The sequence below is a fragment of the Mixophyes fleayi genome, chromosome 6, assembly GCF_038048845.1.
Source record: "Mixophyes fleayi isolate aMixFle1 chromosome 6, aMixFle1.hap1, whole genome shotgun sequence".
NCBI lineage: Eukaryota > Metazoa > Chordata > Amphibia > Anura > Limnodynastidae > Mixophyes > Mixophyes fleayi.
This window is the reverse complement of record NC_134407.1, coordinates 27,486,605-27,510,275: the sequence shown is the minus strand read 5'-3', so window position 1 is coordinate 27,510,275 and position 23,671 is coordinate 27,486,605. Positions and strand designations below refer to the sequence as shown.

The 23,671-nt window shown below is 36.4% G+C and overlaps 1 protein-coding gene across 2 annotated transcripts in view; it reads right to left on the bottom strand.

The window, feature by feature from the left end:
- The window catches only part of LOC142160960 (alpha-2-macroglobulin-like protein 1), a 224,636-nt gene that overhangs the window by 156,379 nt on the left and 44,586 nt on the right, over positions 1-23,671 (bottom strand). For both annotated transcript variants that reach the window (XM_075216100.1, XM_075216099.1), the window contains exons 20-30: positions 21,761-21,881; positions 20,842-20,963; positions 19,422-19,473; positions 17,431-17,514; positions 17,142-17,318; positions 15,543-15,618; positions 10,915-11,071; positions 10,039-10,107; positions 6,926-7,088; positions 6,060-6,241; positions 1,433-1,648 (exon numbers count right to left, since the gene is read on the bottom strand). In XM_075216100.1, the coding sequence (XP_075072201.1) occupies positions 1,433-1,648; positions 6,060-6,241; positions 6,926-7,088; positions 10,039-10,107; positions 10,915-11,071; positions 15,543-15,618; positions 17,142-17,318; positions 17,431-17,514; positions 19,422-19,473; positions 20,842-20,963; positions 21,761-21,881 (1,419 nt within the window). The remainder of the gene's footprint in view (positions 1-1,432; positions 1,649-6,059; positions 6,242-6,925; positions 7,089-10,038; positions 10,108-10,914; positions 11,072-15,542; positions 15,619-17,141; positions 17,319-17,430; positions 17,515-19,421; positions 19,474-20,841; positions 20,964-21,760; positions 21,882-23,671) is intronic.

Sequence of the window (23,671 nt, the reverse complement as noted above, 5' to 3'; positions counted from 1 at the left end):
CTTTGGGGGCCTCTTTACATGTCTTGCATGGGGAGGCTTCACCAAAGGCCTCCGGCAAAGACTACCGCCAGCGCTAGACTTTACCAGTCAGGGCTTTGGTAAATTCAGAAATAAATCCCATGTTCAAGGAATCTACAGCGTTTCGCCTCTAAATAAATAGACCCCTTAGTCCTTAGCCATAGTGCACCATTCATCCAGAATAAAATCTGCTCCATCTGTATCTGGCTCAAAGATAAGTAGAAATCTTCAAATTATAAAATAGTTCAACTTGTAAAATAATAACAGCACAGGACAGTTGATATATGATGTTTTCCTAACCCTTCACCCAAATCTACGTCAAAATATTAAAATATTGTAGGGAAACAGTGTTTAATAAATGTGAATAAAACTTAAGCAAAAAATGGAAGTTATATGGGAAATTTGTGAAATGTATTCCACATAATGCTCTTAAAATGCCGCCATCTACAACTTTCTAATTACTGGAAATATTTAAATATGTTAATGTTTTGCACTGTTTTCTTGTTTTCTACTATTTTTTTTTTAATTTTGAAATGATAAAAACAAACATCCTTAATAGTTTTCTTTATTTAAAAAAATGCAAATAAGATCCAGGTAATTTAGACTTCCAATAATGTAATGTCCAATCTCATGCATATATAATATAAATAATCTTTATATTATTGTATATCTAATGTTAGAGGCACGCTAACATTAAAAAATCTCATAAACTTATTCATGCTTGCCACAATTCTTCACGTTTATTTTATAACAACTATAAATTCTTTAAAATTCTGCGCTATTATAATGACAGAAACTATGTTTAGGAATACAGGGATTTATTTTGAGTTTGTGATGACCTAGAATCAGGGCCGTAAATAGGGCTGTGCGATAGGGGCGACCGCCCAGGGCGCAACGCTGAAGGGGGTGCAATTTAGGAATATTTTAGGTACATTTGGTTAAAATTGAAGGCTAGGGGGGCGGCATTTGTCTTTCTCGCCCCAGGCACTAGAATTCTAAGTTACGGCTCTGCCTAGAATACTGTGAACGACGTCATCTTAAGGGAAGTGGCACACTAACATTTCCTGTGCTCAACATATATCTTCCACAGGAACCCAATTCTTATTTTTACCTTATACTTGCACATTGTAGGAGGTGTAACTATAAACGCTGTCTACAATGGTCCCTCTGGGAGATATACACCGAACACAGAAAACACCAGTGCGCCACTCATTTTTACTGAACCAATACAAACTTGATGCAAACCAAGGATTTTTATTTTTTTTTTAAAAGGCACTATAATAAGAAAAATGATTGATGAAATGATTATGAAACCTCTTCTGTGTAGCACCCTGATCAGCCATAGGTGTGCACATCTATAGATAATATGATAAATACAGTTTTGAATGTTCTGAAGAGACGACATTCTACTTACTTGTACATAGACACAGCCTTGTCCTGTGGCAGTTACTGTATATTCCCCAGGGATTTCTGGCAGGTCTACTGTTTGTACAAGGAGGCTGTTCCTTTTATCCACATGAATCTCTTTGTGAAACCCTGACTTTGACTCAACTGTCACCGTTGCATCTCCCTTCTTGTGGTATGTGGCATTGGCATATAGTGACAGAGCTTGAAGAGCCACTGTAGTGTCCTATAAAAAACAGATCACATTTTCAAAAATGAAACAAAGCTGAAAAGACATGTGACTAACTAATATGACCATACCTGAAAATGCAGTGAACAGAACATAATCACACCTAATATACACATTATGTTGGCTGATTCAGTGTTCATAAGAATGCTGTCAAAAAATTATCTTGAAATAACTTATTTTACCCCATTTGTATTGGGAATAATTTTGATGTATTCCTTAAGAGTTCTTAATGTAGGTTTGTTGTAGCCTAACCAAACATATGCCACTGATCCCGATCTCAATAGAATAGGAAAGGCATGAGGGAGAGAAGATAACTGAGAGAGTGAATGACTTTCAGACAATCAGGACAGGTTGTTGGAAAAGAGATAAGGGTCCGAAGCATTGGTGGAACATGGCAATGCTGGGCCTCATAACAAAATTTAAGGGAGGGCATGGAGATTCCATTCCAGCTCTTGAACCCACTCTCCTCTTAGAAGAGCAGAGCTGGGGCCTCTTCTGAACATGTGTTGGTTCAGCACATGAACAGAGAAGCCCCAACTGGGGTTTGGCTGGACCCCCATCCTTCTAAGCCCATTAGTGGCTCCACTCCCTGCAGTGAAGGTAGTTCTGCCTCTCTTCAGAGGCAGAGCATTTATTCAGACAAAACAGGGAACAAGGTAAGCAAGACTAAACTAGAACCAGCTAGTAGATGTACCTGCGCAGAAGTGTAAAACAGATAAAGTATCGGTAGAATTCTACACATGGTAATCAGACACTCCACTGTTTGGATTGGGAAACCAGCATATACCTCTGGATTTGCCTGTCTACAGTACGTCAATTTATTTTTCCCTTTGTGATAAACACTCCAATTCTCTGTAGCTGCCAGGTCTTTTCTACAACCATGACAGTAGAGATGCAGGAAAAGTAACTTGGCAAAAATACACAGAAGACCAACATGGTATCGTATGACAGCCAAATCCATTGAAGACGGGGTCTTCGAGAAAGGCATAGGCACATGCAAAACAAGGGACAGGTTCCTTGCAGAATGACAAAGAACCAATACAATACTGGGCACTGGAAGCTGTAAAGGCAAAGTGAACCAGAAATGGTTGTATATTTTCAGGGCCTTAGCGGATTGCTGAGATAAAACTTGTATCTAGTTACAGCTGGGACTCATTACTAGCCATGAGTTACACACAAGCATAAAAGACAGAAAAGACTAAGGAGAAAGGGAAGTGAATCATGGAACAGCCAACATTTCCAATGGCACAGAATAAAAAGCAAAAATCTTTTGAGTTTGCGTCACAGGAGTATAGTCTTACAGCTTGTTTTGTAAGTTACTCTTACTGAATTGCTTTTGTGTATAAAATACCAATAAGGAAAATTTCAGATGCTGAGTAGAAAAGTCTTTTTTTCTTTGTTTGAGACATCATTCACCTATGTTGATATTTTACAGGAACACACATATGTTAGAGAATGATGATGACATTTTTTCACAGGAAGCTAAATTAGCTTTTTAAGTGGCTGAGCTAAGCAGATATGACAATATTAGGGTGTTCCATGCTGAATGCAGACTAACCACAGTAAAACCACCTCACTCGGCCCCTTGATATAATAATTTCATTTTATTTTGTGGGATGATATACATGTGGGGGTGGGCACTGTGCATTTCAGGAGACATTCATACCATTTAGTGGGTGTTAGTAGATTTATTTTAGCCCTTTAAAAGACAAGATTTCTATGCATTCTCTGAGGTGGTGGTTTTTGGGCTCTGACCTTACTTTACATTTTCAACATATAGTCAGAAATTATACAGGAAATTTATATGCAATCATGTGATATGTATGATAAAATACAAATTACAAATGTAAAAGACAGGGTATATGTTAATTATACAGGTGCGAGATTCAATTTTTGCACCTTCACCTACAATCTTCTATTTCTGCTTTTTAATTTATTAAACCTGGAATGCCCGGTGGACCAAAAAATGAGAATGAGCACCACCCGAGAAATTAGGTGAGCAATAAAATAGTTGAAGAGAGTTGAGGGATTGTGTTTATTTGTAACTGGTGCTGCTGGCCACTGTCACTGTAGTCCTTCCGTGGATCTCAGTAATCTCCTTACTGAGGAGATCTCGTGAGTCTCACTCTCATGAGATATCCTTAGTAAGGAGCTTACAGTGTGCCGCGGAAGGACTACAGTGACAGGAGACAGAAAGAGGTAAGTGCCTGGGGTGGGGGGCGACAGGCGGCTCACTGGGGGTGGGGCTCACAGGTGGGCCGGATCAAAGGAGGGTGGGGCGGCTCGCAGGTGGGGCTCACGGAGGAATGGAGGCCCCATTAGCCCAGGGTCCTCCATTCCTTTATTCCAGCCCTGGGTGCACTACAGGTGCCAGCTGCCCTGGATGCCAGGGCGTGATGGGATTTGTAGTTCTACAAGTGCCAGAATGCCCTAGCAGCTATGTGTATGCTTGCACTTGTAGCACTACAAGCTCCAGCATAACCATAAGCTTTAAGGCATCCAGGGCATGCTGAGATCAGTAGTGAACCATGTAAAAATGGTACAATATCAATCTAATTTAAAAAAAAATAATCCACAGCAACAGGGGTGTGAGAATAGCCATAGTGCTCTCAGCACAGCTCAATTTTCCTAAGGGGAGCTGCATTTATTTGTAGACTCAATTCCCTCTAGGTATTTCAGCCCCATGCTGACTGGCCCAGGGTTGGTTAGTCCTATTTCAGGGGGACCCCATTTTGCGGTTTCCCAGCTATAAAGCCACCAGCACTGGCTGGCATATTGAAGTGGAGGTATCAGCAGCCTTCTGAGTACCCCCCTGATTTTGTCGATACCAACCCAGTTAGCATTAGTGCTGGTTGAACTTTTGGGAGAGATACCCTTGTAAGATATAAATATATATATATATATATATATATATATATATATATATATATATATAAATTTATTTAAAGCTGGCTGGTAAAGGCGAGTCAGCGAAACGCCCGTCGACGTTCGCCTTGCTGAGTGCAATGAAATAATTCTTAATCACACTGCTTCCAAATATAGGAATAAGATTAGGGAGGTTATTATGTCTTAACATCAGACAGTCAGTTTTGAACATGATACGCTGATCCTAAATCTCATAGCGCGAGCCTATAATAGCTCAAGAGAGATTATGTTATTAAACATCAATTAGGACATACGTGAGGCTGCGATATATCTAGGATGGGGGGTTGATCATCTATAAATGCCTCACAGCATTCTCACGTTTCATGTAAACTTTGTCTAATGACTCCGGGAATTTAAGGAGTTATTATCCCTGTAGCAACAATAATGCGATATGTTGCTGTCTTATATCCTTTTAGCTACAATAAGGTTTAAGTAAATCCATCATTACTGTTGAGGTCAACAGTGAGTTTGGTGTATATCTTGCTTGAATACCCAATCAGTCAACAGTAATTGAATACACTAGGAGGACTTATATTATGTCATGATACCTAAACCTAATGGGTCACACTTAAGGGAGGCATGATATCTATTTATTTACATTTAATCATTTAAAGATCTTAATAAATCTGGTTATTATAAAGATGCCTCTCCCTAAGGATTAATTCCCTTTCCTCCTAGTATTAATCCAATTTGTTTATTCACATGATCCTTTATAACCTGTATTCAATAACAGGTATTTCAGCAGTGTGAGGAATATACATTCCTTTACAATATTTACAATAAGATAATTAGAAGGATACTTTTCATTAGCTCAGCGAGGACTGGCAGTTTTCTCTGCCATTTTAATATTAATTTCATTTTTTCACACTCTACACAATTTTGTATAATTTTTGTTTTTATTTCGCTACTAGCGTGATTCAGGTATTCTCTAGGGATTAATCAGATTATTTTAAAATGAACTAATAAAATTTAAGTTTTATATCTCTATAATCAGTGAGTGCCCCTACTATACATGTGTTTCCTCTATACCTCTTCTGTGTTTCGTATTAATTATTGTACATGTGTAGGGTGCACCATTCCAGTTATTCGATAATTATATTACATAAGTGAAATAAGACTGGATATTTGATTCTCTGGTGCGCTGATATTCTATCCTTTTGATCTACACAGACTCTACAGACTTAGACATACCCTGTTTTACCATTCATGTGCAGATCTGAAAAGAGCATTTTGCACTTACAATTTGGACTTACGTCCAACTCTACAGGAGGCCTGTAAATTTAAGTTTAGACTAACATACATCCTTCCATTGAGTTGCGTCTATAGTTTTTTACGATTTAACCAAATAGGGTTTGGAAAACCTATAAATTCTGAAAACACCACAGAATTCAATTTGAAATATGAAGACTGATTTTTTTGCCATTACTAGTGTAAATCTGCAGACAGAATTTGACATTTATTATTATTAAATTAGAAGTGTAACCTGAGAGGAGTGGAAGCCTCCCTGTGGGTTTTGTTGTGTCATAGTCCAACGGACGATATCTGCGCTCTCTTCAAGAATACTCTGGATTGTTGACTTATCAGAAAGCAAAGCCAGAAGAACATATGAAGTTGTCTCAATATCTCCTCGTTTGTAATTGTTTCGTTCCCAATACTTAGATCCATCTATATAGAGATTCACAATGAAAATAAGAATAATGGGAGAAATTAATTCTCATCATAATTAACAACAATGGATAGATAATAATGGAAAATCTGTCTATGTAATTTAGACTGTTAATTTCTAGCAGCATTGGTTTCAAAGATGTTCTCAGGAAACATAAAGGTAATAGAAGCACTTGTGATCTACATAAATAAGCCTATGTGTGCCTGGATTACTCTGTGCTCCAAGAAATACATTCTTCTTTAAGATATTCAATTGATTGTATAGTATGTTTAGCTTTATTAGAAATAAAAGTTTTATATTATTTTTTCCAATATCAATTTTAAAAATGTGTTGTTTTTTTTAAATTTGTTTTTACCCTTTCTCTTCAGTTACAAGTTGTACCCATATAATATTTGTCCTGAAGCTGGCCACACGCATTGTAATTTTGCCACCAATATCAAGCCACTTCCTGACCATCATTTCCAAAACTTCCAATCTCTCTGTCTCTTTACTACCTCCTCATTCATCACACTTACCCCAACACACATACAAAGAATTCTCTAATATAAAGCATTAATGGTTCTCTAACTCCTCTCTAACGCTCCTCACCTCCACTTCCTCATTCAACATGAGCCACAATCAATTACAAGTTATTTATTCACCTAAGAAAAAGTATGCATCTTAAATACTCTGTTACTCCTCACCTTTCTTTACAGCAATCTTATCCAAACGCTTCAGTGTCTCTTGTCTTCGTTCACTGTCTCCTGACAAAGTGAAGGCATAGGCCAGAAGTGCTAGGGTGTAGACAGATGTAACTTTGTCTGCTGTTTTCCTCAAATAGTTCAAGGCATTCTCCACAATGCTTTCCTAAACACAGAACATAGACCATAAAGGACAAATATGGTCAGGAAAGAGAAAAGTTCTAGACATGCTTTCCTAAGAAACAGAGGCTAATAGTGTGTTACTTCAGAGCTTTGTATTGTATAACTCAGAAAAAAATGTTTTTGCAGAGATGTCTAAATGTCACAGACTATTCCTTGTACCTGAAAGGACCGTTAAGGTCATTTCAGGGGCATTATCTATTCATATAGGGAATATAATACATCAAAGCACTAATGTTTATAACCCGTGTTTTGGAAGGCCTCTGAACATGTTTGTAAACAGTGGAACTAGTCACATGAAATGCATCAATATATACTAACCACATCAGGAAGCATGGAAATATCATATCTTGCTAAGAAAACCCTATTGCATAATGATGCTTCCTATGCATATGTGAGGAGAATCATATTCAGTTTAATAATATTATAGCTCTATTATGTCCCAGAATAGAGATATCTCGATTATAGAATCCCTGAATAAAAGTGTGTTGAAACACCAAGGCAATAAAACCATAGTCATAAAATACAAATAAGCATACATACATCCTTCTTTCAGTGAGGGGAGAGGAAAGTTAGAGGGGTGAGCCAGAGAGACTGTTTATAAAAGGTAGTGAAAATTGTGAGAAATGGTCAGTTTTGGGGTGTTAGTCTGCTCTTGAAAGCTATCCACATTCTACCCTTTACCCAAGCTACAGATTACATGAATAAAAACATGAGTTTTCGTTTTTTTCCCCAGTTTATTTTAATACTGATTAGCATTTATATTTCTTTATCTCAATTTGTTACCCTACTTATACAATAAGCATTATGGTTTTCTTACTCATATTAAATTCCATTTAATAATGTTCTGTCTTTGTGTTCATAATATTACCATTTCAGATAGGTTAAATTGCTCTAACTTTACATTTAAGGCACACAATTGTTTAGGTTACAATAAATTAGGTTATGATTGCAGTAAGATATGTCAGGGGTTATCTGAAGACTTCCTAAACATTGTTAGTATTCAGACTAAATCTTAGAGCTGGAGCAACTAGTGATTGTATGTGAGATTTAACTTGGGAGGGAATTTAACAATTTTAGACAGACCAGGTGGTTATATTTTTATTACCTTTTTCTCACCCACATGACACACATGCTCAGGCGATGCTTATTATGAAATAAGGGATTTTACAGTACAGTCGTATAGAGAAACCAGCAATTTGCATTAATAAATAACAAAACAAGTGAGTAACTGCCTTAAATGACATACCTGAAGAAAGATACTTGTTTGTCTATATTACAGTTCGTGAAAGTGGGATACTGATAAACGCAAGCAAAATTGAGATAGCAGAAAAGCCCAGGAAGGGAACAATGTAACACAGCCAAGAACTGATCATTTTCTTGTGGATCAAAAGCATGTATTTAGACCAAATTTGGCTTTTATAAATACCATGAATTAAGTACGAACAAATTAACGTGTGTATTTAAAGCTGTATGCAAATTTTTAAATCCAGTATAGTAAGTGCCCAGATCGTAAATTTACAGGGATGTGGGTTAAAAAAAACTGTATTCTAGATTACATTGTCAGAGGCATATTAACCATAACATTGGAATGTTTACACATTGTAACAAATGTGCATGGTATAGAATGTAAATATTTAAAAGATGCATGTGTGAAAGGGTTCTGAGATTGAATTACAGAGCAAGCTTGCTCCACTTATTTTGTATTCACTCAGAGCACTCACAAGTGCATAGACACTTGTATTGCTAAATATTTGCATTGTATATTATGTGCATTTGTTACATAATATATCCACGTTATGGTTACTGTGTATGTTACAATGTAAACTAAAACTAAGTTGTACATGAACAGTAAGTTTACTCATCACTTCAGTGTTTTTAGATAATGTTTTGAAATAACTCACCCTGCTTCTGTAAATTATTATTCATATTGCATGTCCCCTTAGATTCTCTTACCAGTATTAAAACACTGCCAGTATATTGAAAATTATAATTAAGAAACATCAAAATTTGCATAGTGCTGCAACTGTCTACAAGTTTCAGCATGATTTGGAATGTGATTTTTTTATGTATATAAAACCAAGAGGAAACATATTTCATCACATTTTTACATTTTAACATAACTGAAAATTATAAACTTCATACCACAGAATAATTATTCCACGCACAAACCTCTCCTCAGGTATAACCATATCTCTTACCAACTAATAAATAAAGACACCGACAACTTCAGCTTTGGCTAAATAGGTCACAGTTTATTAATATGTATAAACCTGGTGGGGGCGAGAGCACTTACCTTCAGCTAACCAATAAAAGCGAAACCAAACAGTGTACGACCATCCGGCCTACCACTGGTACCGGGACCTAGTCCCTTAAGATTGGCCGGTGCTAAATCTGGCGTAATAGTGACCACATAACTTCAGGACTCACAAATGAATTGCCATACAATGCAGAACACCGAGTCCCCATACTGGGTAACCACGAACCAGGGTGCTTCGAAGTATGTGGTGGCATTAGCCAATCAGCGATAGCAGCGTACACCCTAGTTGCCAACTGCAAGGGCTCTCCCGCCTAACCTTACTTACTCTGTGACTAAACAAATATTGTAAACCTAACCATAACAGGGCGGATGGGAGGGGATTTCTGCGATGGAAGAGACCCAGCATCCTTTGCGTGAGAATATATGGGCACACAAACCTAAACACTCCCACAGGATTCTATTGGCTGGAGATATCCAACAACTTAACCCTCAATGGATAAGTTTAAGGGCGTTTGGCTTTATGTGCCTCACTTCACAAAAACGGTGTAAAATGGAGCATTTTGTCTTAACTCCACAAGGGACATATGAACATTTCATTTTCATGTTCAGTTGTTCTTAGCTTGTCCAACACAATAAGAAGCAGCATCAACAAAAAGCAATAAATAAGACAACTTACATTGCAGACCAGGTGATGTTCCAACAGAGCGATGATGACGAAGGCAGTTTGTGCAACCTCATTATCTGCCTAACTCATGGAAGAAATAGAAAAAACAGATGTCAGACAGCATTTCAAACTAGTATATACTTAACTACATAACTAAAAATGTTTCTACATGATTATCAAGGAGTGCATTTAAGTCCTGACAATAATAAACAGTAGGTTTTTTGTTAAGATGTAAATTTTATACAGCTGTTTAATTAATTTAATAGTGTTGCCCTTCAAACCCTTGTCCCCAAACTGAGAATCACTGCAGGGCTTTATGTACTGTGTAGGCTAAACAGGCCCATGCCTAGAACGGCACATTGCAGGGGACAGCATAGTATAATAGAAATGGTTTTATGTTTCCTGGGTTTATTTTGCTTTTTTTTAATTGTCTTTTTACCAGTCACCTTTTTTAAAAGCAAAATGTATCAAAGAGGGAGTGTTGGATATTGGGGCTCAAACATACAGTATGTGGTACAAAAACAAAATCATTAATTTAGAACGCATTCACTTAAATGTCAGTAGCCTCAATTCTGAATATGGCGGTGGATCCCTGTAGTTGTGTTACTACATTTGGAAATGCAATGTGTAGATAAATGATAATAGTTGATAAAGAATAATGTTCGTATGCTTTAATGTTCTTTTTGTTTTATTTTTTACAAAAAGGTGCCAAAGCATATCTAACTTGGGAAACCACCCAGTGTAGATATCTTAACGGTCTTCAATAAATATATATAACAAATTCCTTGCCCAAACTCAAGCAATAAGCTCATAATCAAACAATTGCGGGTTGTGCTACATATTTTCATGCAATCAGAACATTGAAAAATATAATAAATCTGTGGGCACCTCTAAATCATTACTAAAGTAATGGCATTCTTCGTTAAAACTGCCATCCGGTGTCTGATGCTCTTGCAGCCATTGCACAATTTGATGAATTTGGGTCTCATCTATGTAGATGAAGTCCTGAACACTGCTATAAGCCTTTAGCACTAATGCTGTGACCCTGCAAGATGATAAACAATATTGATTATTACAGTTCAAATAAAACCCTGGTACCCTAATCAGCGGATAAATCGTGTGTTAACGTGCAATATATTTTTGAATTAAAAACCCCCAAGTGCAACACAACACACCGCGCTGCTTTGTAGAAGTAACAGTAAAAGTGTGCAAGTGGTCTCATGCACATGAAAATGTTTTTGTTTTCTTTAATATGCTATGCACTAGGGTCCTGAATCATTAAGTAATGCTACCCAATATTGAGTTACTGCCCAATTTATCCTGGACACAAAACTTGCCAGAAACCTGGAGTCTGACACATGGTGACAACAATATGACCAATAGTTATTGCAAATCAGCAAGTGATAAATCTCTACTCCAAGCAGCTCATTTTGTCTAATCCGACCGTCTCTCTCGACTAGATTACGATTGGGTGACTGGTGAGGACACTGCATTAAGCTCAATTTACGTCATGTTTTTAGAACCATTCCAGGAATTTGGAACCTTATAGTATGTGACATTATCTGTCTGTCCACGCTCAGGAGCTACTTTCCAAACCTAAAAGTTGGCCTAGGTGTTGGCCTAGGTGTTGGCCTAGGTGTTGGCCTAGGTGTTGGCCTAGGTGTTGGCCTAGGTGTTGGCCTAGGTGTTGGCCTAGGTGTTGGCCTAGGTGTGCAGAGAGGCACCGTATAAAAGTGAATACATAACTTTAAAGTCCAACCTTCTACCACTTTACAATCATCTTTCATTAAATGAAAATCTTTTGTTTTTGTTCTCAAATACACCTAGGTTTAGCCTAATTTATGTCTTTAATTAATCAAAAAGAAGTAGGGAACATCTGGACTGTTTTTAGTACATGGCTCAGCATTTTGTTTTTGAAGTGTTCTATTACTTTGCTTGTAGTGCACCACAATGCAATAATGAGGAACAAAATGGGTCATATTAAAAGTATTTCAATACTCATTTCAATAATCACACTTTTCAAAACAAAATATCATTTTGCAATGCTTTGATTCATTAATGACCTTCAGGGTTCCTGCTCTTAACTCATTGCAAATGCACTATCTAGTTTCTCATGACTGGAACTCCTAATGGACTCAATTTCAAATCTTTTTAGGTACAATCCAAACAATGTAATACAAGTATTTAAATACACAAAAGTGTCACATGTAATAAGGTCCATGATGATGTCCCCTCACCCTCATGAATAATTAATTACGACATCAATTGGGGTATACCGAACAGTATTATAGAAGATAAATGAAAAAGTATTAATAACAAAAGGGGATGTTCTGAAAGTGCTTGTAGGATGGATTTGATATTTTTACTCTTTCTACCATGTACGTGGTGCCTATATGGGACCAAATACGGATGAAGGCATGGCTGACAATGATATATTAAAGCTGTCTTTCCACCATTTTTAGGGGCATATTCAATTAGATAAGAGCTTCGTGGCTACGCACCGGAACGGGATGCAAAGATAATCTGCGGCATCGCAATAAGGCTGATTCTCCTTAGGGTTGTGAAGGAAAGTCTGCGTTATTGCGGTACCGTAGTACCGTATTACCCTCGGTAATGCGCACTCCGCGCTTTTTCCGCACCTAATTGAATATGCCTCTAAGTTTGCCATGGTGCATGTATTTGTATTCTAAATCGAAAAAAAAATTAATTGAAGATACTGAGCTGGAATTTGACATGTGAACAGAGAACCATCTGTGGATGCTGCATGCCAATATCAACACAAAAGAATAAAAGCATTACAAATTTGGAATAGTTTAAAGTTGAAAATCTTGTTGATGTATTCTACTTCCTTTTTTGCAAAATGAAACAGTTTTCCTTCTTTTTTTCTCTTTTAAAGCATAGCTCAGTGTACAGGACATTTTAAGACTAGCATTTTTTGGTAGATTGTTAGTGTTCCAGTGGATCTGCCTTTGGTGGGTGTTTGAGATTTTTTTTTTTTTTTTTTACAGTTTAGTAAAAGGAGTATTTATGTTCATTCCTTTTCTCTGATTCCATACAAGAATTCAACAATGTACTTATTACTCTAGGATAATTGAAGTACAGACAGGAGGAGAGAATCCTGTCAGCAAGGATAATAGCAAAATTAACTCCTTAATAATCCTCTCAGGATTGTACTTGTAGCTTCTTTTCCTGCCTTAGGAATATGCCAAGTCCACTGATGGGTAGGGTGTCATCCCCTCTGGCTTCTATGCATGCTATCTGCGATGGCTCACTATTTTTAAACCAGAAAAAATAGCTCCTCCTTGTCTCCTTAGTGCCTGTTTTATCCTTCCGTGGCACTGATTTTTCCAAGTGCCCCACTCCTATTTTGAGAGGGGGACTTGGTATGAGCGCAGATATGGCTGTTCCATTTTGACTTCTCAGGCGATCTATGCCACCAATGGCAGCACTGGATAGTCAGTTTAATAATACTAATTTACAGCAGTGATAGCCACTGTAACTATAGGAAACAGGCACAGCAAAAATGTACTTTCTGTGAGAGCCACTGGCTCTCATCTGTACATCTACTAAGCCTGTCTGTGGGGATTAGTTCCCTCAGCAGACTATGCCTGTCAGTACTGTGTAGCTAAAACACGGTACACATAACAAATCTCTAATAAATAAACAAAATAAAATAAAACCTAACCTACAGAAATAGATACAGAGCAGCTATAATTAAGCCCAACCTCTATGGGCACTTAAATAACACTGAGGAACTACAGGAGAGCAGAGGGGAGAAGTTTCTGACAACAGTTACTTTAAGAGTTTGACTATTTAAGTGCCAACTCTTGTGTCCCCTCATACAGCCCATGGTAGCAGTGTCCTCCAGATTGGAAGAAAGAGAAGTATGCCTCTTTTTAAAAATAGGAGATTTCATATAATTGTGCATGTCAAGTAGTAGTTTTTGGTGGGTGTACTGTGAGTGGCTTCACAAGAGAATCACAATAGCCCTGATTTTTTCCCCGCTTACAGATTTTCTTCTGGTACCTGGAGATGAACTACCCATATTTGACAGCTAGAGGGGGGCTGGTTAGTGGTTTGGCGCTGTGGGGGGCTCACTAACATTAGGTGGCTGTTATAGAATCCATTTTAAAATTTCCCACCCCTCTGTGACTCAATTTATTCACTGCACTGAGCTGGTAGTGGGGAATTTGAAAAGCGCTTTTTGACAGGCTCATAGTTTGTGTAATTCAGCATTCCTCGAACAGGGAGTGCAGATAATCAGAGACAACAATGCTTGACTGACACTTCATTTTTAATTCTCAAAATGGTTTGTTACCACCCTAAACACAGGATTTATACATTAATCATAGTAAACAGCACTGCAGGGGTGGGTTACTATACATAAATTTATTCCATGATAAAGGAATTTCTACACTGTACCAGCTGCCATTCCCATACATAACATGCAACCTCTATTCTGCAGCTGCCCCATGCCGAAGTGTGCATTGTCAGACGACAGAGGAGGTGGAGGTAGCATGCAAGCGGGAGAATGGCTACCAGCCCCCAGACTGTTCAATGGATTATTTGCAAATGTACAGATCTTGCTCTAAGGTCACCATCAGGGCCGTCTCTTCCATTGGGCACAATGGGCAGGTGCCCAGGGGCCCTGCGGGCAAAAGAGCCCGTCCAAGGCAGCGCTGTAAAAAAAAAAAATCCTGAAAAAAAAATAAAAATGAAAATACTCACCTTGCGGTCATGTCAGCGGCGATCCGGCTCCCTCCCTGGTCCCCTCTTCCGTGCTGTGCTCGCAGTGAATTCTGGGCGTGATGTCACGCCCAGCACTCACTGCGAGCACCGCACGGAAAAACGCAGAAGAGACTCAGCGGCACGGAAAAAAGAAGAGAAGGGGATTGGACTTAAAGGTAAGTCAAGGGGGCCCCTATATATATATATATATATATATATATATATATATATATATATATATATATATAAATATATATATATATTATATATATAATCACTTTTTATTTACATACATATATTTTTTTTTTACACACACACACTATGTATATATATATATATATATATATATATATATATATATATATAAAATTTTCTTTTAGGGGCCCGGTGCACTACATTGCCCGGGGCCCCATAAAATAGTTAAGGTGGCCCTGCGTAACATAGTCTTACTGCTCACGGGGATGCCAGATGTGGCCCAGACTGGTGAGAAGTGTCAGACTTTGAAGCATTAATATGAGAGTGATCAGCTTGCTAACTGAATGTTAACCTTGATATTGTACAAAAGCTAAGCAAGACCTATTCAAGGCACTGAAGGGATGGCGGACTTTAAGACTTTTATTTAAAACATTGACTTACATATTTTGAGAGAGTAGAACTAAAACCCAAAATACTGTCATATGTTGAATAGGAGAATATATTACTAAAATGTTTTGTATATGTAGAACATTTACTAATCTTACTCACTGCAAGATCTTTTAGTTAAATCCACATAAATGTTTTATACATACCATAAATTTGGTTCAGAGCCTTTCCAGACTCCGTAAGAGCCATTTACATTTTTAAAAGTCAGTTGTTTCTGGTAACCTGCAGAGAAAAAGCAATTACACTCACACAACCAACTCTATCGTTATAAGCTTCTTCTAATGCCAACCATTTATTTTCAGCCACAATTTAAAAACAGTGACTACTGATTACATAGCACCCCTTAAAAAATACAGTTATGAAGGTATAGTTTTCATTTAAAGATCATTACTGTATTTAGTTGAACTATTAACGTTTTATCTTATTATGTATTTAAAAATACATACACATATATATATATATATATACAGTCCCCTTGCACCCTGGACATCAGAGGGACCACCATAGTATATGATTCAGATAGGTGGGCAATGCCTATTTTCTAATGACATCCTTTTTCTTGATTTTAATGCTCACAAGTTGATGTATCTGCAGTAATGGGGACCAATCCTTAAACTCTTCCCTGGACCCTTGTCATCTAAAGCTGATCCTGAAATACTTTCTTCATTTCATTATGTAATGGGAATTATAACCCAAATCCATGATGTATTCAGAAAGGTTATTGTCAATATCCCTTCTCTGTTCCTGCTCTCTCTTTATTAAAGGGCCTGTGACTTGAAAGGAGAAAGCACATTTTCAGCCATAAGATTAAATAAAATATTATTTAAATACTGACAGTGAAACCGTCCCTCTCTTGACATTAGGGTTCAATATTGGTTCTTTAAATCACATCTTCTATTTTGCAATCAAGTTGCACATGGGACTTCAGCGCTGATGAATTATTGTTATAGGAAAGTAATCTGTAGACCTTTCACTTGTACTCCACTGCTTGCACTCTAGACTTATTTGCACCAAACACATAAGTTAAAAATAATTCAACTATGTAATGTGTATATGTGACATTGTGCAATTTAGGGTCAAAGAGGAGGATTTTACTTGTTAGGTAAATTGCACACTTCAAAAGTATATTTCAGGTATGACTTCTAGTAGACCACATCTGTAGGTAAATGTATTAAGCATAGGGTTCGCCAAATCGCAGATTCTCTGCAAATTTGACGGATATTTTTAAAGCGGCAACTCACCGGATTTTGCCTTTTCGAAAAATTGCCGTTTGAAAAACGGTCATCACTATCTCCGAAAATCGTTGATTTGATGAATCCAACGCTTAATACATTTATCCACAGATGTGGTCTACTAGAAGTCATACTAGATTGTCATTTATTTTATAAATCCGATCGTTGTTGATTTGACAAATCTGATGCTCAATATTTTATCCCCTAGACTTTTATATAACATTATCGTAGATTATAACTTAGAACACAAAAAATAACCCATAAAAATCTGAATTAATACCCTTTGCGAATGAAATAAGTTTAGGAGCACATCCGGCACTCTTGAGAACCAATAGAAAAGTTTATTAACAAAGGGCCCAAGTAAGGGACAATGTGAAACAAAACTGGGGGTTTATGTTAAAAGAGGAATAATTATGAAGCATGCGAATACTTAGTCTGTTTAAGGTTTTCTTTTTTTTCTTGTTTTGCCTTTGGCAGAAACACTTCCCATTTTAAGTTGCACAGTTCACGTACCTTCAATTAAACCTTCTAGAATCTTCTCCTTTAATTCCGATGTTAATTCTTTAGTATTGTATAGATACTGCAGTGTATAAGCGTATCTAGAAAACTTTGCTATGTTCTGTTCCCCACATCCATCTGGCAGGTTAAGTATGTTGTCCAAGTTAATGACAATATTGCCCATGAGATCACCTACCAAAAGCAAATTATAATAGTACAAATGGAATAGTACTAGAAAATGTTCTTGCAAATCAGAATAATATACTCTTGTTAAACTAAACTTATTACTTAGAGGTTTCCTCACCAAGTACAATGATGTGAGCACGTTCGGAGCCTTTCACCAGTCCATCTGGAACTTGGATGGAAACTTGGATTTTCTCGCTGGTACCTGGCAAGAAACAAAAAGATTTGTTATTAATAATAATAATAATAATAATAATAATAATAATAATAATAATAACACTAACTTGAAGACATTTTCCACAACAGTTCAGCATAATACATAGATGATATGCACTTAAGAAGATTAGATCGATAATATGTAATATTCTCTTAAATATGTCACATGTAAGTAATATACATTTACAATATGTAAATCTTTGTATACGTGTTTGAACATAAATTAAGTGTTTGTACTGCACGTTACTTTATATGTGTAGTCAGTACAGAGGCTGAATCAGTAATAAAATCTTTATGTGATGAGTTCCTTAATCCAGTAAACATGATCTCCAATTTAAACACCTAGATCCTGAATCAATTTGTGTTTCCTCTCCAATTATCCGATTATTGTACGGAAAAGTCTGTATCTGCTCCATTGCTGTCCACCGAATTAATGAGAATTCGTCAAGCCCCTAACTTAAAGTGTTTCATAGCATTGACTTCATCAGGGAAATGGCTTTGCACTAGGTGTAACATAATTAAATATCAAAGTTCCTTTCGTCCAGAAAAAGTGCTTGTAGAAGTTATGTACCTTTGAACCAATCAGATTAGATTTATCATCATCCAGTAGCATTTTTTGAGGTGTGTGTGATAATCAGCCAATTGAAGCTTCTAAATCCTGGACTCACACTACACTTGTGAATTAGTGGGTTGGTTCTGTCACCCAGAAGTCCAATGTGATAAAAACCATTGGTCTGCAACTTAGTACAGTCCAATTAATTCGGTGACAGAAATATAATTTTAATTACTGTGCCTACACTTGCCTTAGCATCATGACTATCTGGGGGCTGTATATTGTATATTGCATGCCTGCACATAGATGCTGATTTCTCGTCTGTTGATTTGCTTTCAGACCTGTGTGAGGATACAAAATCGGCTCTGTATGCAATCACTTCAGTGACCGCAAAGGATTTAGATACGCTTTTATTCTTATTTTGTTTAGGTGACAAGATCAGGATTACTAATTTGACCTATTTTATTGCCATGTATGGGCAGTTTCATTAATTTAACCATAAATAAACATATTTAATTTACAACAGATTGTGTGCATATCAGATGTATCACAGGAGGCTGAGTGGTTTGCTGGACTAAGTAGACCTCACAAGGTTGTGTGCTGGAAATTCTTTGTTTACTGTTGGCTGTAATTTGCTAATATCATTGCCTTGTTATCATTTTTATGTTGTTCTGTTTGAATATATGCAAAGAAACTGAATGTTTTTATATTTGTTCCTGATCCTTTGCCGGTGCGCTTTTGTACCCACATGGAAACAACCCAGACACGTGTCTCCACATTATTACTTTATATTATATCTAATATTTTTTAATATATAAACATTTTTTTTTTTTAATAGAGCTTACATTTATTTATTTTGCAAAAAGTAAAACTGAAAACTCAAACTGAGTCTTCAGAGTAAGAATAAGTGACTCTTATTGCTCAGTACATTTTTCTTCATGTCACTAAAATAAAAGTGAATTGTGGCAATAAGTTATTTTGTATTGATAAAAACTTACACTTTTCAATGATAACGACAATAATAAATAGAGTCCAAGGGGTAAATGTATCAAGCTGAGAGTTTCCGGTGGGTTTGAAAAGTGGAGATATTGCCCATAGCAACCAATCAGATTCTAGTTATCATTTATTTTGTACATTCTACAAAATGATGACTAGAATCTGATTGGTTGCTATAGGCAACATCTCCACTTTTCAAACCTGCCAAAAACTCTCAGCTTGATATATTTACCCCCAGGAGTTAGTTTCCTGATCTACAGTTTTATGTTTTCAACTAACGTAGAATATATTCTATTTACATTCAATTGTCGTGCCCATCTGCTCTCATTAGCTCATCTGTAACTCACCTGCTGGGTATAGAAGAAAGGTCTCTGTCTTTTGCTCTTCGTGTCCTTTAGCCTAAAAAAAATATAAGATATAAAATGGTATTGATGGAGTCAGTGGGAAATAGGAGGATTATCAGAGTAAACTTTTTTTAAAAATGCAGACTTATTAATGTAATTGCTGATGGTGACTTTAGATATAGAATAAAATCTACAGGTATAAAACTAACAAGCTTCTCCCACGATCACGATAAGATCGCGATCACAATAAGACTATCATCATCATCATCAATATTTATATTGCGCCAGCAAATTCTGTAGCGCTTTACAATTGGAAACAAACATTAATAAAACAATACTGGGTAATACATACAGACAGAGAGGTAAGAGAACCCTGCTCGATAGAGAGAATGTACTAATATACATAATAATGTACTAATCATTTAGTCAGCCAGAAGCACTGGACATCTATTCCCTTCACAGAAAGGATTTTATCAGTCATTTGCCATATAAATCTTCATGGGGTTCATATGCTAAATGGTTTAATGTAAATGTATGGTTTATAATATATATGATTTCTGTCAGCACTGCACCAAAATAAACCTTGCTTACACAAAACTACACATATAAAATTGGGGACTCTTTTTTAGGCAACCAGTAATTCAAAAATGTCATCCTGGCCGAGGCCACTTACATCACGTGGCTGCCCATTTTTGCCTAATCAATGCTTGGAGTTTGTCAGAATTTGTAGGCCTTTGTTTGTCCACCCGACTCTTGAGGATTAAACACAAGTTCTAAATGGGATTAAGGTCTGGGGAGTTTCCTGGCCATGGACCCAAATTTTTGATGTTTTGATCCCTGAGCCACTTAGTTATTACTTTTGGTTGGGAGAAGTTGCACTTGGAGGTTTTATTACCTTAATCCCATTGAGAAATTGTTGTCAATACTCAAGAGGCGGGTGGACAAACAAAAACCCACAAATTCTGATAAACTCCAGGCATTGATTAGGCAAGAATGGGCAGCCATCAATCAGTATGTGGCCCTGGAGTTGATTGACAGCATGCCAGGGCGAATTGCAGAGGTCTTCAAAAAAAAGGGTGAACACTGCAAATATTGACTCTTTGCATAAATTTAATGTAATTGTCAATAAAATCGTTTGACACTTATAAAATGCTTGTATTTTTACTTCAGTAAACCATAGCAACATCCAAAACACTGAAGCACCAATATTTGTGAAAACCAATTATTGTGTCATTCTCAAAACTATTGGCCATGACTATAATATATATGTGTATATATATATATATATATATATATATATATATATATATATATATATATATATATATATATATATATATGTTATTAGTGAATCTTTAATGTATGGCAATGTTTAACTTAGTGTCAGGGACCCTATAATGTCATACCATATTTGAACTCTTACCTTGACCACAATGGTTTTCTCAATAGAGTCTTCCATGTGATCCTTTCCCAATAAAAGGGAATCTGCAGTGCAACCTCCACCCAGCTCCAGGGAACCACTGGTCACCTGAATCTTTAAGTTCTCTGAAAAGTGAAGATAGGACAACATTAAGTTGTTAGTCGATTAGATCCCTGAAATGCACTTACTGATACTTTCTATAATTATTACTTTTATTATTATTATCAAACATTATATTGCTTCACTGTGATCTGCTAGTAGCTAACCAGTGGAGTTTGTGTTTCTGAGCACAGATCTCCAGAACTCAGCATTCTCCCATTGATAATTTTTCACGGGATAGAGTTTTCCACTACAGCATGGACTTTCAACTCCATCCATTAAGCATGCATTGAGTTTTGAAAAACTTTCTTATTCATGGACAGGTGAATCTAGACTGGTTCATTAATTATTCCACCTTTTCCCACAGAGGGAAATCTAGGTGACTGGAATTTGGAAACTAGATTGTTCTACAACAATGGAATAATACACTACACTTATTTATTTCATCTTGTAAGTCTTTAATTCCCATAATAAATATCATTATTATTAATAATTATTCTTACTAATTTGCATGCGACTTTGCATGAGATGCAATGTGGATGTTTCCCATATGTCTAGTATAGTTATGACGGGCTCAACAAAACAACCCATCTTTCTTTTTTGTGGCTCAATCAAATGTTTTGGCATTTACTGTGACCCATGTAGTGAGAATATACTACACTAAGTCATTAGTAATCTTTACATCTTGGAAACCTAACATGTTGGGAGGTACGCTATGTAGCAGCATCAAGATTGGTGGGGAACAGGTTTTTATTGCTGTATATTGTAGTATGAATGTCATTAAAACTCTGAATTTCACATTTAGAATATATCTTTACAGTACTTAGATTTATGACTGTGGCATCCCAGGTAAAGAATGTTGAGTGGTCTTCACAGACACATCTGGCCTGGTCCTTGCTTTGGACTGTTGTGAAATCCTCTGAATCAGATAGTGACACCACCACCTGTAATAATTAGATAGTAAAAGGGACATTACATGAGATAATAGTCTGTGGTTACAAAATATTAGAAGACAAAGGGGTCTTTGAAAACAAAAAATGCAAAAACAATGTGCTAGATATAGGAACAAGAGGAAGAAAATGTATTTAAAGTTAAAAGTTAATTCCAGTCAAAATTCAAAATGTTTGAAAAAAGTTTCAGGTGGAATATCAGAAGTTACACCCATCCCAAAATGTACTTATCTGTTGCATTTACAAGGTTTGTGTTGGTTCTTGCACATTCTCACTTGTGACTTATCTCACTAATGACAACCTTATCTTGACCGAAAAAGATGGGGATGGCAGTAGAAAGATGAGTCGCATGTAATATGTTGGTGGAGCCGCCGAACCTTATAACACAGGACACTATGCAAATAATCTATTTGGATGAGTTATAATTGCGGATATTCTACCAAAAATGGCAATTACAGTATTGGCTGGAGTGATTCTTTAGTAACTAGAATGTAGCAGCTGGATGTTTTTAAACCCATCGTTAATTCCTAACATGGGTCCAGGGAAAACATCAATGTTAAATATCAAATAAAATAATATAATTAAAAGACAGGATTGATATGAACCTCAATCGCAATAACTACTAATGGAAATCAATATATGAATAACATTAGATATGACATGAAAAGTTTAAGCCATTATCCAAATTCTTAAACTCATAAATGAATGGGATACCATATAAACAAACCAGCATCAAAAATAGCATAAGTTAATATAATAAAGTATTTAAAGGTATAAAAAGTATATTTATCAAACACATACAAACATTAAACCCAAATTAATCATTTTTTTTTATCATATATTAAAAAAAAATATATATTGTAAAAATAGTATTGAATCTTTCCAACATGCTAATCATAGTCTCATTCGGTCTGCATTTGCATAAGAATGTTTTGGGTAGTATTTATGTATTGATTGCAAATTGCAATCGCTAGGTGTACTGAATATTAGATTTCATGCATCAAACTGTAATTCCATATATGCCTTTAAGAAACCTGTTTGTACAGGACTATGGGCGGGAGCTTGAGGATATACACATGACCATACGTGGAAAGATGACCTCGACCTCAAGGAACAATAGCCAGATGAATCCGCCAATGGAGTGTCGAGTTCTTGGGATATCAACACCCATCGACCTATAGATGTGGATCTTAATACTACATCTGTTTATCTGGGTGACATCACTACTTTTTGTTACTGTAAACTGTATAAATTGTTTACCTATGACTTTGGAAACCAGAGCGCCCTTATAGAAGATTTGTGTTGATACCATCTGCGCAGACGTATACATGTGATGCTTTTAGTATTGTAATTGATATAGCGAATAAACTTCTGTGCTATGGAACTACAGCAATCGCATTAGAAACTCTATCTTTAGAAGAAAGAAAGTCAGGGACACTAAATGGACTTAATCATGTAATGCTTTGCTTTGTAGTGTAAATAAATATTTCCTTATTCAAATCTTCTTAAATGTTGGTGCTGGTTTATTCTAATCTGAGGATCTACATATTTTTTTTATGGACCCTGCACAGTGAAACTGTATACTTATGTAAGTACTGAGTGCTTCCTCTTCTTAAATTGTTCGACTCCCCCTGATGACATAATTTCAGTCCCAGACCCACTTTATCAACATACACCTGACATTCTCCAGCGGTAAGTGTGGTTACAGATAAGTTTGATATTTTATACCCAGTGTAAAGGTTTTTAACCGTGTGGCTAACCAATTCAAAGGGGAATTACAAAAG